This window comes from Platalea leucorodia (assembly GCF_965183815.1).
Source record: "Platalea leucorodia genome assembly, chromosome: 4".
Lineage (NCBI taxonomy): Eukaryota > Metazoa > Chordata > Aves > Pelecaniformes > Threskiornithidae > Platalea > Platalea leucorodia.
Genome location: NC_138826.1, coordinates 116,683,294 through 116,697,992, shown reverse-complemented (window position 1 = coordinate 116,697,992; position 14,699 = coordinate 116,683,294). Strand labels below are relative to the sequence as shown.

The 14,699-nt window shown below is 35.4% G+C and overlaps 1 protein-coding gene across 5 annotated transcripts in view; it reads left to right on the top strand.

Moving 5' to 3' along the window:
• Window positions 1-14,699, top strand: part of CACNA2D1 (calcium voltage-gated channel auxiliary subunit alpha2delta 1) — a gene marked incomplete at both ends in the record, with an annotated part of 429,826 nt that overhangs the window by 402,159 nt on the left and 12,968 nt on the right. For all 5 annotated transcript variants that reach the window (XM_082308450.1, XM_082308448.1, XM_082308449.1 and 2 more), the window contains 12 exons: window positions 210-307; window positions 3,431-3,515; window positions 3,713-3,775; window positions 4,752-4,855; window positions 6,125-6,211; window positions 6,583-6,650; window positions 7,966-8,004; window positions 9,273-9,344; window positions 9,951-10,103; window positions 10,194-10,246; window positions 13,064-13,119; window positions 13,263-13,392. In XM_082308450.1, the coding sequence (XP_082164576.1) occupies window positions 210-307; window positions 3,431-3,515; window positions 3,713-3,775; window positions 4,752-4,855; window positions 6,125-6,211; window positions 6,583-6,650; window positions 7,966-8,004; window positions 9,273-9,344; window positions 9,951-10,103; window positions 10,194-10,246; window positions 13,064-13,119; window positions 13,263-13,392 (1,008 nt within the window). The remainder of the gene's footprint in view (window positions 1-209; window positions 308-3,430; window positions 3,516-3,712; window positions 3,776-4,751; window positions 4,856-6,124; window positions 6,212-6,582; window positions 6,651-7,965; window positions 8,005-9,272; window positions 9,345-9,950; window positions 10,104-10,193; window positions 10,247-13,063; window positions 13,120-13,262; window positions 13,393-14,699) is intronic.

Sequence of the window (14,699 nt, the reverse complement as noted above, 5' to 3'; positions counted from 1 at the left end):
CACTTGAACAGTTTATTTCCTGTAGATGCCTGAGATATTCAATATGGTCAACATTCAATATTGACCATGGTAGTCAATTGATGTAGTGGTGCCAGCCACCTCATTGTAGTTGCACAATCCTGCTTGGACTTTAAAATTGCTGAGCCATATTTGTCTGCTTTAGTAGCAAAGAAAACAAATGAGAAGACTGATGTTTTGTTGTTTTTCAGAGAGTACTGTAACGATGTAAAAAAATCAGAAAACAACACTGAATTTCTATTAAATTTCAATGAATTTATTGACAGAAATACTCCAAGCAGTCCATCATGTAAGTATTCTTCTCAATTCACTGAAATGTTTCCTTAGGAAAATACTTATTCATAAATGCAAATTAGTCAGAATGACAGCTTTATATGCCCAAATCATGTGGTTTTGGTTTTTATCTTCAGTGATTTTTTTTTAGTAGAAATACATCTAGTGTTGGGGTTTTCTCCCCAAGGTAGAGATTGTAAAATTAGTTTGCAGTTATCTGGGTTTATTTGACGAAGTTTGCAGGGCATTATGCATCAAGTGTTTTCCACACTTCCTCTCAGCATTATGTTCTAGCAGCAAATAACTACCAGTTCATTTTAATACACTCCAAATATTTTGAATTTATACTTTTTTCTCTTGAGCATATCAGCCAAAGTAAGTCCCAAATAGACTTTAAAATCTTGTAATGAAATCTTCACTCTGCTTTCTTATCAGCTTATATAACCAAAATAAGTATAGAAAAGGAGCTGAGAACCAAAATAACCAGAATAAAAGATAAGGAAGTTCTATTGCTGGTTCACAAATGGTTAAAGAGATCTCGCTTGGGCTTGAGTTGTTTAAGACCACAGATTCATGTAACTGCTGCAGTGGTGAGCACTGGGCTTTGGGGAGATATTCACATTTTGAAAATGGGCCTTAAACTCTATTTAGAATAAATGAGGAGTTACGCTTTTGAACGAACCATCAGTAATGCATTAAAGTCTTGTTCTCATGAAAAATTCAATGTTGGGATTTGTTTGTTTATGCTTACAAGTCTGTTTAGCATCATTAATAATTTATAAACAGTTGGAATAACCCTTTTTTTTTTTTTTTGTCTTGCATTCCCCGAGTCTTTTTAACATCTTGCTGTAAGGGATCACTGATCAATTTGATAAGAATCTCTCTGCTAGACCATGTAACTGAAGGAATGTGCACTTAGATATGAGATCTTCTCACAAAAGGCTATTTTTCTGTGCTTGTGTGGATGTTTGTTGTTGTTTTTAAAAGAGTAATCTTATTCATTGACGCATTGCTGACTGAGTGAAATTTTTCTTTGGTGCCTTGACTCAATCTTGGAAATGAAAGCATTTACCTCAAATGATTAAACCAGTTAATAAATGAAAATTCCAGTTTAATATTCACTAGTTATATAAATGAATATTGAGGACACATTTAATGATATTCTAGTATACACTAGAGCTTAGTAAGTAATTATGCCAAAAGTGTTATCAAATTATTGCTATATTTCATTTTGGAATCCACAACAAAATTCACTTTTTTCCTTCTTTTTTCTGATAATTAAGTTATTTTAAAAATAGTCTCCTGAATAAGTAAACAGTGTTGACTGAAGGAGACAATGGCTATGGAAATTATCTCAGCTAAAAATGTTTTTCAAAAGGAATAACTAGTAAAATCCCCAAATTGAAATAACCTATATACTAGAAGTTTAATGCCTGTTATATTTTGACTTGCCCCATCCAACTTTAACCTGTTAGAAGTTAGCCAAGAAGTTAGCCAACTACTTCTGTTGTTCCTAAGGGGACAGTAAGAACAATTCACTACTTGTTTTCAGCATCTGCTTTATGTAAGTAAGTCGCACTTTGTGGAGGTGCATGCAGTACAAGGGGGTCCTAAACAAAAAAAATGCATCCAGTAAAATATTAGGAGTCTATATTAGCAGAGATAAATATCACTCTGAGAGACGTATTTTGATATTCAGACAGAATATCAGTTTAATTTCTAAGAAAATGTGGATGCAGCAAGACCATCCAGATTTCATCCTGTGAGCTTTTGTCATTACTCCCAGCTAAAGAAATATTTTTAAAACAGTACCCTAACTTATGTTAGATACTATACCATGACTGTGTGCATGCAAATAGGGAAGGTGAGTCTGTGGCCATCGATGCAGTTTAACAGGTTTATCTAGCTAAGCCATGTAAATATATCTAATGAGAATTAAATTAATGTGTTAAGATTATATGCGACAGTGCTTCCTGCTGGTGACTCAGAGCTGCCGGCTCTGTGCATAGCATGCGCCCACATTCAGGCTTCAGTGGATTTTAGGAAAAAGCCTTTTTGCTAAAGCTTGCGAAGCCTTTCGATACCCAAATACACGTCCCTGTTGATCGGTTCTGTGAAAACAGGTTGAAGTAGGGCATTTTTTTTAAAAAGGTCAATATGAGTTTTCTGGAATCTGAGACTTAGGGTGAAACACAGAGCATGTCATGGCTCTCTATGGAGCAAAACTGAAGAAAAGTTGGGGGTTGTTATTTTTATTTTTCCCCAGAAGGAGTTTTCAGTCTCCTCAGCAAGGCTGAGTGGCTGGGGTTTGGCAGAATTCAGAGCTGTACGTTCCAGTCATAGTTCTAACACTGATTTACTGTGTGACAATGAAGACCAAGAGCCAGATTTTCCCTTTACATTATTCAGTTCCAATTTAACCTTGTTTTATTTTCCATAGTGGTAAAATCTGTATTAAAGTGTGTGCTTACTTCTGTTGATCATTCTTAGAACTTTCTCTTGGAAAGTGGTACTGAAAAAGATGCTTGAGAAGCACTGACTTCAAACCATCTTTTCAAAAATATTTAAAAATGACATATCCATCTAAGCTACTAATTCAAAATTAGTTTATTTCCCTGTGCCCATTTTCAGATGGCAAATAGGTTTTTTTTGAGAGGCTGGGACTTAACTGTTTTAAATATATGTATATTGTAGTTGAATTATCTCCATTTTTGTAGCATGTAAGAGTAAGTATAACTAAGAATTAAGTCTTGTTTGATTGCACCACCTGAGATAAAAAGTGTTTGAATGAAAACCTGCTTTAAAATTAATTTAAGGTTAATTTAAGGTTAATTTCCAAATTTAACATAGGGCCTTTGCAAAGCTGGGGCCTGTACCCTTATCGCCTTGTTTATTCCTATGACACAAAGACAGGTTTTTTAGGATACAATGAAGAAAAAGCTTAAGTCAAGTCAACAGTTCCAGAGAAGTTTATTTAACAGTAAGTACTTGACATTATTTGAAGTTAGACAGTATGTCTAATAGAAATAGCCCAATTTTTGTGACCGTAACATCTTGGCAACTCAGAATTTCATTTTTGCCATTTAATGAAACTCCATGTCATATGGTTTCAGATGACTGTCTTAACTCTTTTTGATAGGTAATACTGATATGGTCATTAGAGTTTTGCTGGATGCAGGATTTACAAATGAACTTGCCCAAAATTATTGGAGTAAACTGTCTCTGTAAGTATTGTTTTTATTGACTGTCATTTTCAAAGTTTGATAATAAAATAATATACGTGTGTGTATATACAGATATGTTAATGTTTACACAGGATAGATATTTAATTTGCAGTTAAGCACTTAAATGGCAACCCTTGACATAGGAACTTGTGAGAATTTCAGTCAGTTTTCATTTTAAATCTTATTTTTGTTTACAGTGATGGAGTTGTTGCACAATTTGTTGTTACGGATGGTGGAATTACCAGAGTGTTCCCAAAAAGGTAAAAATTATTATAAAATAGTATAATATGATAATTTTGAAACCTGAAAGGTAGAATGTTAAATAATGGATTTATTGAACGAAAAACAACTTCACCTACAGTCTAATCTGTACTGATAACTATGAAATGAATGGAATGTCTTGTTTTTCTTTGATTTTACCTGTGTCACTGCTTGAAACTGATCTGTAGCATTATTTCCATAGCAGGTCCTTGTAAACAAAGTTTTTAATCAGTGTAGAGTAGCAGTAAAAGCAGTGCCCTTGCAGTAGTAGTGGGGCCGTGCTAATCCCTAATTACTCCTAAGCACTCATTTGTTTGGCAGACTGGCAGGCTGCAAATACTGTAAAGCAGTAGGCAATTTTTTTTTAGACTAGTAAGAGCAGACCAAATGGTCCAGGGACTTCAAGAGAGACAAACTTATCACTACCAGAGGGCAAAAAGGGAATATGAAAGTGGTCATATAATAAACTAGACACCCCCATCAGTGACTGGGAATAGTGAGGGCACCAGTACAGATATACTGGTAAATGGCAAATTTATCCATTTTCTTAGTTTATTCTGTGTTTCCCCAAAATGGGAAAATAGCAATGAATTTTACTCCCAAAATTAGTTTCTTTTCTGTTTTGGTGTTATTAATGATATAAAATCTTTTGGGATGATTTCTCAAGAGATGGCATATGCTATAAAGGTTTGTTTATGTTTTGTTGTAAGTAGTGTTGCAGTTATATTTGTCTCAGTATATTTAAAAATGATGAGACAAGATCTGTGTTGTTCCAAGAATACTATTTTTTTTCAATTTTTTTTTAATAATTACACCTGGCAGTTAACCAGTGAAAGCTGGCAAAGTCTGAGCACTGTATGAATGAATCTCACATTATTTCCAACTGTGAAACATTAAAAAAAACCCAAAACCTGCAGCACGGCTTTAATGAGACTCTAACTGTCTCTTTTTGATTACTATTTTTTTTGTGATTAGGGCAGGAGAAGATTGGTTGGAAAATGCTGAAACATATGAAGTCAGCTTCTATAAACGGAGTTTAGATAATGACAACTATATTTTCACAGCTCCATACTACAACAGTAAGTCATCACTGTTTTGAAATATCAGAGCTAGCTGGTTCAATATAAGTGTGCTTGTGGAAGTTTCCCATAGCAGTTGAGGTCACTGACAAGGGATGCAAGTGGGACACTTCATAATGAAAAAAATCTTGGGACATTACCTATTATTAAGGAAAAGGTAGCTCTGAGGGCACTAAACAAGGGACATCATAATTTGTCATTGACTCTGGTGGCCCTGTATGCTGAGAATTAACAAAGCTGAAAACAGGCAGAGTACTGGTGTTCATTTCTTGTACTGAAACACTGTTTTACAGAGCTGCTTTCGCAGAATTATTTTAAAAGGAAGTGAAAGAAAATTGCACTCAGGGACAATAACACTATCTAAAAAAGCCTATTTGCGCTGAGTTCTGTATACTTTCTCAGCACCAAATCTAAGTAGGGGGAGCAGGTATAAGGATCCAGAGTCCACAACTCTGTCCACTGCACCGCTGATTAATTTAAACTTTGCTTTCAAATTCTATTTCAAATTGCTGTTATTCACCAAAACCAGTTTGTCTGAAATACTGTGATATTTAAAACCTATACATGCACAATAGTAAGTGCTTGTTACTGCTGTGAGCAGCGTTAACCTTGCCAAGCTAAAAGCAGATGCTACCGCAAATGGCATACTCCTCTCTTAAACATATGGGATCTTTTACTGCTGTTATTTCATACTTATTTATTGCATCTTTTCTCTATAAAATATTAACAAGGTAATTAACTAAATTCCCTGAAGCCTTTGTTGTTCCTCAAAGAGCTCCAGGGAGTGTACTTTTAACTTGCTTTTTCTTACTAAGCACTGTTGAAAACAGGCTGAAGTCCGTCAGAGAAGTAATTGTTGGTTAGTGAGTGGTGTCAGTATACCCTGCATTGAAAAATACACAGACGACAGCAGGATAAAATCTTTGGCTCTGATCCTGATTTTAACAGAGCTGCTCACATGTGTAAAGCTATTCATGGCTCTGTTTGCAGAAAAAAAAAGGCTACAGTAACTTTATGAAGCAGTGAAACTGTGTACAAAAAGTGAATGAAGAAAAGTAAACAAAAGTATTCCTTAGTCATCCAGATGGTGATCTGAGCTATTACAGGTGATAAATGCATTGTACAGCTGGGCCAGTGCTTTTGAATAAGGATTTTTTTAATCATTCTGGGTATTTGAATAATCATTAATTTCAGTTTCAGAGGAAGAGGCTTTTATATCATGCTAACATTGGTTTTGTTTTTTTTTTTTTCCCCCATCTATACTCTCAGAAAGTGGTGCCAATAGCTATGAAACAGGTATTATGGTAAGCAAGGCTGTGGAAATAACAATTAATGGGAAGCTTCTGAAACCAGCAGGTAAGATAGAGTGGTGCTGCAACTCTAAATACATTAGTTACTTGGTTGTTGCTCAACAGTGAATTAGAAATTTAATTGAGATTTCAAAGGAACTTCACTTTATATAACATTCTTTTCTCTGAGACTGTTTTAATCTTGCTAGTGGAAGTCAAGCCAAAGATCTGGTTGTGTTTGAGTAAGAGTGCTTAATTTATTAGTCTCATGAAGGATGTTGGTGGTCAGACAACTGAGCAAAACTCATATTTTGTACTTTTCCAGTTTAATAATTCACATGTTATTATAATTTTTCCCTTCTTTTTTTAGGATTCTACAGTTACCTTTTTTTTTTTTTTTCATTTTACTAAAAAAGACTTTCATGTATTTCTTGTTAGTTGTTGGAATAAAAATTGACGCAACCAGCTGGATGGAAAATTTCACAAAAACCACAATCAAGAGCCTGGTAAGCAATTGACCAAGTCTTTTTTGAACTTTATTTGCATTTCTCAAAGCTTCAGATGCAAATAGGTCTAATAGCTCTTTGTGCCAGAGTCACACTGATGTGTAGTTGCCAAGTAGTTGTGGTATTTAAATCATCCAAACGCACAAAATAAATCTATGTTGAAATAGGCTGTATTTTGTACGTGTCTTGCTTTCATAATTATAGAACATGGATAAAGACAAAGAAAAATTACATATTCCAGCCAGTAGGCTCCCTACTAAGATTATGCTGTATCAGTGAATAAAATCTGCAAAAGAATTAGTGAATCTAGTTTTATTTAATATGAAGGACGGGTAAACAGTGAACAGTAAGGATTTATATTGCAACCAACATCACAGCATTTTAGCAGAACTTAATGAAATAGGTGCTTAACCCTTTCATTCCTTACATCTAATGCTTAGGTGTAAGTGAGAAGGAGGAAAGGCTAAATGGAAGGAAAAACTAAGGAATTAATAGTACATTGGGAAAGGAGAGGCACAAAATGAAGACAATTATAGAACAACTGGATGGGGCAATGTTGCTTGGTTGGTTGTATATTAAGGGAATCAATAACATCGGCCATTGTAGGTTTTAGTTAGAGCTGTAGTTCAATGGGTAGGCAAATGCATTGCCTAAATGTCAGAACATACATAACTGAAAACGAGAAAGAAAGTGGAGTATCTCGGAATTAATTTGAGATGAATGACTGCAGCATTATCTGATAGTTGTTTTCTTCAGGACATAATGCAAGGAGACAGTTATGTGTGGATGTATACACATATTGCAAGAAAAAGAGAAAAACATGTTAGTAATCAAAGCCATAAAAGCTAACTGGAGATGGTGGGCTTCCTTTATCACATGGGATTCCCATGCTTTGAGACTGGTGAAGCTTTTCATGGTCACAAAAGATGCTTGGCAGCATGTTTTCTGGATTTTCTTTCCATATCCCAAACACGTGGAAATGTACATGTTCTTTCTCTTTTACTTTATATCCCAACACTGACATCCTGACAAGTCCCCCAAACTGTTTATCTCTAAAATATTGAGCATTCTTAAAAAGGGAGACGTACCAGAGACTTCGTGAAAACAGTAGAGGTTGTGCTGTTGATAATTACTGAATACAGGTTGTTCACAGAGATATTTGTGATAAACAACACACACTCAAAATTAATTTTGATTAATATACAGATATTGAAAATCAAATCACTTTTTCTTGTCTTGATTGGTTAATATCACTGTGAAATACAGTTTCTTTTGAAATATTTTTGGTGAAGATTACTGTACTTCTGTTTTTTAGTGCAACAGTGAAATCTGTGGCTGTGAGCGAAACAGTATGGTAAGAATATGTTCAGTTTGTGAATATCGGGCAGATTTTGAAAATTCACACATTCTCTCTAGAGTTATCTAAGACATGTATTCTATCATCATTATTTGAGGGTTAATTTTACAGAAAACAGGACTTAGTCATTTATGTCTTGAGAAAGAGATGAAGATTAGGAGGGGAGGGGGTGAAAGAGGGTATAAAAGTCAGGTGAACTGGTTGTTCAAGAATGATTGCAATGAGGTTATGAGAAGAAGAGGGAAGGAAAAACCACAATAGAGTAAGAGCAATAGAGAATGATGTAAGAAAAATGTGTGAAAAAGATAATGGTAACTTTCTAAGCAAGAGGCAAATCCTGAGGAAAGGGAATAATAATTTAAAAAAAAAAAAAAAAAAAGAGAAAAAAAAAAATCTAGAAGAGTATCTTAGGGAAGAGTAAATGCAAACTGAAAAGCACCAGAGTACCTGATGTGCCCTTCAACAGTCATTAGTCATCCTCCTTTCCTCTACTCCCAGCCCATTCAGGATGTGGGGATCTCCTAGCTCTGCTAGCACGCAGGAGAGCACAGCTTCGGGGGCTATCACAGTATCAGATACTGCCATGTGCTTAAAAGCTTTCTCTGCTCCGGTCTTCTGTGAGCTCTTTTGTGGAATGTGAGGATCATTAAATGCAGGAGCTAGAGCAAAAAGGGTGCTCTGGGAGGTTATCTATTCGGCCTCCCTGCTATCTCTCCAGTCGCTGACTGCAAGGCTCTTTTACAAAGTGCAAAGCATAGGGAACCAGTGGGCTTCCCAGTCCTGCACCTGACACCTGGAAGAAACCCACAACAGTCCTTGGCAAGTGAAAATAAGCCTGACTAGCAAGCTGAGAGTCTGCCCTTACGACTTTTACCATTAAAAGCTGCAAATGGAAAAGGACTTTAAGCATGGCTGAAGCACAGGAGAAGTTGTAGTCTCTTATTATGAGTTGAGATTGAATTATAATCAGATTTAATAAGGATATAGCACTCTTAGAGCTAACAAAGTATTGAGCAAATAAGAATTTACAAAACAACTTTTATGAAATTAAGCCACAAATAAGCCTTTGATCTGTAAAAACTTTTATAATACTGATAATGCTACTTATTATAGCTTAATATTGGCCCTTGGCTATGGGGTTGTGATTTAGCCTGAGCCACATAGATTTGAAGATACTTCTGAAGTGTTGAATAAAAAATAGTTTCTTACCAAGTGTTCTCTTGACAAATCCTTCCTGCAAAACATATTTTACTTTCTTACAATAGCATGTGGACTGTGTTATCCTTGATGATGGTGGATTTCTTTTGATGTCAAATCGAGATGAATATACACAACAGGTATGTATATTTTTAAGTATAGTACATGAAACACAATAGAGAGAAGTTTTATGAGAAAAAAATAACATTTCACTCTCAGCTCACCCTAAGTGTATAATCTTTCTTTTATTTATATATATCGTGCCCATCACAGTTTGAAAGAACAGATCAGAAATTGAAAAACATTTCTGAATTGCAAAAATTTTGCCATATCAGAAATTCCCGTTATTTTGTTAGTCTTTTTCACAGACTTATTTATGGTTCAGGGTGCCAGACCTCTACCAAGTTGCGTTCTTTGTGCTCTGCCCTTAGGCTGGTAGGCTGCTGATGGACCTATGATGGTGAGGGCAAGTAGTATGGCATCCGCACATCTCCTTTCTCATATTCCTCTTGTTCTTCCCCAAGCAGAGCGGTCTTATTGATAGTGCATTTACTGTCTAACGAGTTCCTCAAACAAGCTTTTGGGAGGGAAATAGTCAAACAAAGAAATAAATACATAAACAGCAAGACAGATAAGTTCTGTAGAGTAAAAAATAGTGTGTGGGGGAAAGTCAGAACCGTTCTCTTTTTCATGAGAAAAATACTTGGAAATACTTGAACTTATCTCCGTATATTCTCCCTCATCAGATTGGAAGATTCTTTGGTGAAATTGATCCTGGCCTCATGCGAAACCTGATTAACATGTCCCTGTATGCCTTTAACAAGTCGTATGACTATCAATCGGTCTGCGATCCTGAAGAAGAACCAAAGCAAGGAGCTGGCCTTCGTTCTGCATATGTGGTCAGTAGCCCCTTGTGCAGTGACTGACATTCCCTTAAAAGTATGCAGGTGTTTTTACAACTAACATAATCTCTGTTGTTTTTTTCCCAGCCTACGATAACAGATATTTTGCATCTAGGATGGTGGGCTTCAGCAGCTGCCTGGTAAGTACAAGTATGTAGGAAATCTGTGTGTCCAAACTAGAATTATTCAGTAGGTTGGGACTGTTCAGTCTTTTTTTGCCCCCCATAAAAATGCTCTGAACCCTTTGTTTCTGTAGTTTCTCATGGTGAAAATTCTTAGCTATGACTCCAAACTCCGTGGAAAATTCAGTGTTGAATTCGAAACTACTCTTGCCAAGTTTTATGATTGTGTGTTTTGACTTTACAAAATCATCTTCAGGAAGTAGAATTGGGATTAATGGTCTATGTCTGATTGACAGGTGTGAAGGTTCAGATGAAATTATTACATTTAGAAGTATTGATCACTTGTTTCCCTATTTCAGAATATCATCTTTCCCTTTTTCTAGCAAGAAGTCTTAAGAAAATCAATGTTTGCTCTTCAGTGAATCATTTTACAAAAACACATGAAGCTCCTTTATTACAAAATGTAAAGAAGTCTTGCTTCAGACTGCAGGATAACCAATATGTTATCTGATGGCACAGTTCAATTACAGGTTCTCATGATAATTGCTAGTTGGTTCTTTGAAATGGAATGCGAAAAGCATTACTGAACTATTTCAAGGAAGCAATATATATAAAGCATTTTGGATAATTCTATAGTCATTGCCCTAGCATTTTCTATAGCTGTGGGGAAACATTGGTATATTTGGACTGTTGTGGAGTTTTGGGGTTGACCTTGAGAGAGGCAGGATTGCACCAGTAATTACGTTTATCTTTCACAATCAGAACACTAGATATATTTTAAAACTAAAGATCCATTTAGGAGCTTTCTTTTCTTTTGACTTTGGTTTGTGCATTATTAATAATAGCCACAGAAATAATTTTACCTCTTTCAGAGCCATGTAGTTAGACACCCCTATCAGCTACTTCCTCCAGCAGCACATTGGCATAAGTAATTGGGACTGATGTGATACTTTTGCATTGGTGTGAATTGCACCCTTGGAGACAGTTGCTTTTTCTTAAGTTTCATGATGCTTATTTTTTTATAATAATTATCAAGCTGGAATAAATTACCTACTTTATGAAGCTAAGAGTTAAAGTATATAGCAGCTGAACAAACATATAGTAATTTTCTCACAGATAGCACTATGAAAATTGTATGTTGGTTTTTATTGTTGCTTACATTTTGTTAACAGAAAGAGCAAAAAACTTGGTTTTCTTGAAGAACAGCAAACCTCAAAAACTGGAGATGGGCAATAATCCAGAAGAAAAACTTGAGCTCTTCTCAGACAGAGAAACTTTAGTTTATCAGTGTTCAAATCAGACTCAGTGGTCTGGACTCAATTTAGACCTGAGGTTTATTTTGTGTGATGTTTAACTTGAAAGCGCCACATGAAAGTACTTTCTATGGACATGTTTTTAATAGAATCTAGGTCAGAAGCAGGCAGAGAAGGCCATTAAGCAAGCAGAGTGAAAAGGGCTGACCAAAAATGGATTCAGTGAGACACCTGGCAAAACCAAACGCAGGGAAATAAGAGAAACCAGGTTATTAAAGAAAGCTATAGTGTTTCAGGCAACAATGTGTGATAAAGGTGTGAGTGATAATTTTCAAAATTTATATGCATTTAGTTAAGAGAGTACATATTGTTTCTCCTTCATGCTCTTTTAACTCAGAAGATTTTAGTTTTCCCAGGCTCCTTTTTCTCTCAGTTCCCTGTAAATTCTGTAGTAAGCCTGTACAAAGGATTGCTATTTTCTGTCAGCAAATTGCATCACTGTTGAATGGCATCAGGTCTCTTCTCATCCATGACAGTTGGCACACTGTCCCTCTGATGATTCAAGGCACAAAGCTGTGGATGTGAGTCCAGAGCTCCTTCAGGCAACGCCTCCACTGGAGAGGTGATGGGCAAATTCAGTTTCTTTACACGTGGATCACACTGGATAAGGAGAAAAGGAAAAAATCTTGGAGGTCGAATAAAGTTGTACAGTCCCTTCTCTCTGCAGAACAGACGTTAGAACAGAATGAGATGAGGAGAGATCAGGTCATATTTGTAGGTAGAAGCAAACGTAAAACAAGATGACAAGAAACTACAACTTAAGAAGGTTTAAGCCAAAGCAGGGAGTCAAGGAATGCAACTGTTGCAATTCCTGTTTTGACAGGTTGATAGAGGAGAAGGGGGCCATGTATGTGGCAAGCCAGTACTTACTTCAAGTAAATAAAATAGGAAAAATATGATCATGAGTGAAGAAAAATAATATGAAATAAATGAAGCTCTTTAAGCCTAAGTGTTTTGGCAGCATCTAGGAGGAAAATATATTCCATACCGCAAGAGCAGGAATAGAGATGATTTTAAAAGTCAACTGCTACAGTAATGATTTTTATAATGTACTTGTAATATTCCAGTGTTCGTCTCCTTCTCAGCAATTTAATGAACCTTAATCAGTGTAAAGTACCTAATTCAGGAGCATTTTCCCTGAGCGTGTTCAAAAGGAGTTCTGGTTGGTTTAAGAGTTAGAGGAACGCCAACATGCCTCTTCTGCCTCCTGCAGAGGAATAAAAAGAGGACATGGATGGCATGATAACATTTCCAGTATGTGAGTTATGGGCACAAATGATAGCAAACCTCAACAGCAGAATAAAAGATTAGTGTGAAAGAAGACCTGGGAGAAAGTGTGAAAAGAAAACCAGAGTCTAACTGTAAGGTTTAAAGAAACACAGCTTTAATAACTGGCAAAAGCATAATAAACCATGATGATTTTGTTGTTAATAACTCTCATTTGAGTAGTTTTTAAGGATTCATTAAAAAATGAAGAAGACAAAGAGCATTTAACAAATATATATTGTCTTTCTGTGTTCAGGTCTATCTTACAGCAGCTGTTTTTGAGCTTGACTTTTCCACGTTTCCTTGAAGCAGGTAAGTCAAGAGAATGTTAAAGAGTCAACTTTGAGTGAAGTAGAAGGTAAGAATTTAGGCTGGGGGCCATATTTGGATCTCCCCATTGTGTCTGTGACTTTAAAATGTCATTGCTTATTTATTTATTTTCTTCTTTCTGTCAGCTGATATGGAAGATGATGATTTCGGTGCCGCCCTGCCTAAAACGAGCTGTATCACTGAGCAAACTCAGTATTTCTTTGAAAATGATGATAAATCCTTTGGTGGGATAGTAGACTGTATAAATTGCTCCAGGTAAAATTTCTTCAATATAAATAATAACTTTGGGATAGTCATTTATTTTACAAAAGATAATGACACTATTATAAGAACAAAAAATATATTTTGGATTAATTACATCAAATTTACATAAGCAAGACAGAGAAGTATGCAGCAGTAAAATGATAAATTGCATTCTCTTTCTATTTGATTAGAATGAATTTTAGTTGTAAAAATTAAAGAATTATAGAAATATTTTAGTCAAACTTTGGTTTTATAATCTGTATATGCTCCATGAAAATCGTATTTCTATCTCTGTTACAATTTGTTTTCTTTTAGTTTATCATGTGAACTTAAAGGTGTTCTGCAGTATTCAGAAGGAGATAATTTTCTTTAATCTGCTTATGTATCGGCATTTTTGATGGTCAAGAAGATTATGCAATTTATCTTCAAATTTACCTTCTAGTCAATAGTGCTCATGATTTAAAAGCTGTGGGTATTATTAAGCAAACCATGCTGTTTTGTTTTGTGATTAAAAGAATTACTCTTTGGGCTCCTTGTGCCACTTCAAGATGATGTTTAATGTTATGTTAAAAAAATTGGATACTTAAGAAGCATAGCAACTTGGACCCAGTTCTGTGTTTCATACAAAAGCCTGCTGGGTTGAAAGTTTGCATACATTAGGAGTTTCTGAAAATGTCTTAGAAATTAAAAGTCAGATTTCAAACTCCTTGAAGACAATATTTCAAGCCAGGAAAGAAAAACAGAGGACATTGGAGAATGGTGAATACAGCCAAAACACACAGACATTTTTTCCCACTTCCATACTTCCTCCTCCATGTTGCTGGTATGTGTCTATGTGGTACTGGTTGTGCAGAGAACTCATTAAGCTGGGTTTTTTGGTTTTGTTTTTGTAGGGTTTTTTGGTTTGGTTTTTCGTTGTGGTTTTGTGGTTGTTTTTTTTTTTTTTTTTTTAATCTGGAGAGTTTTCAGAAGAGTTCTTTAGTTCAGTTTACTGAAAGACTACAGAAATTATTATGCTAGTATTGCAAAAATAGTGTGGGAATGAGCACAAAAGGACAATTTAAGCTGGTTAAAACAACCAGATATGTAATCACAACATGAGTTATTTAATTAACAGGTATTTTGTCCTCTTATTGTACCCAATCAGTGGTACGAACTCATCATCTGTGGAATTTCAAAAATAATCCGATCAATTCACACCTGAGTAATAAAACTCTGTTTATATAGAGTAAATAACCACCTATATGAAAAGGCTTGCTTGCTAATTTATGTGTGCATAAAAATGTATTTAGAATCCACTAAAAGCAATTAACCTGTTA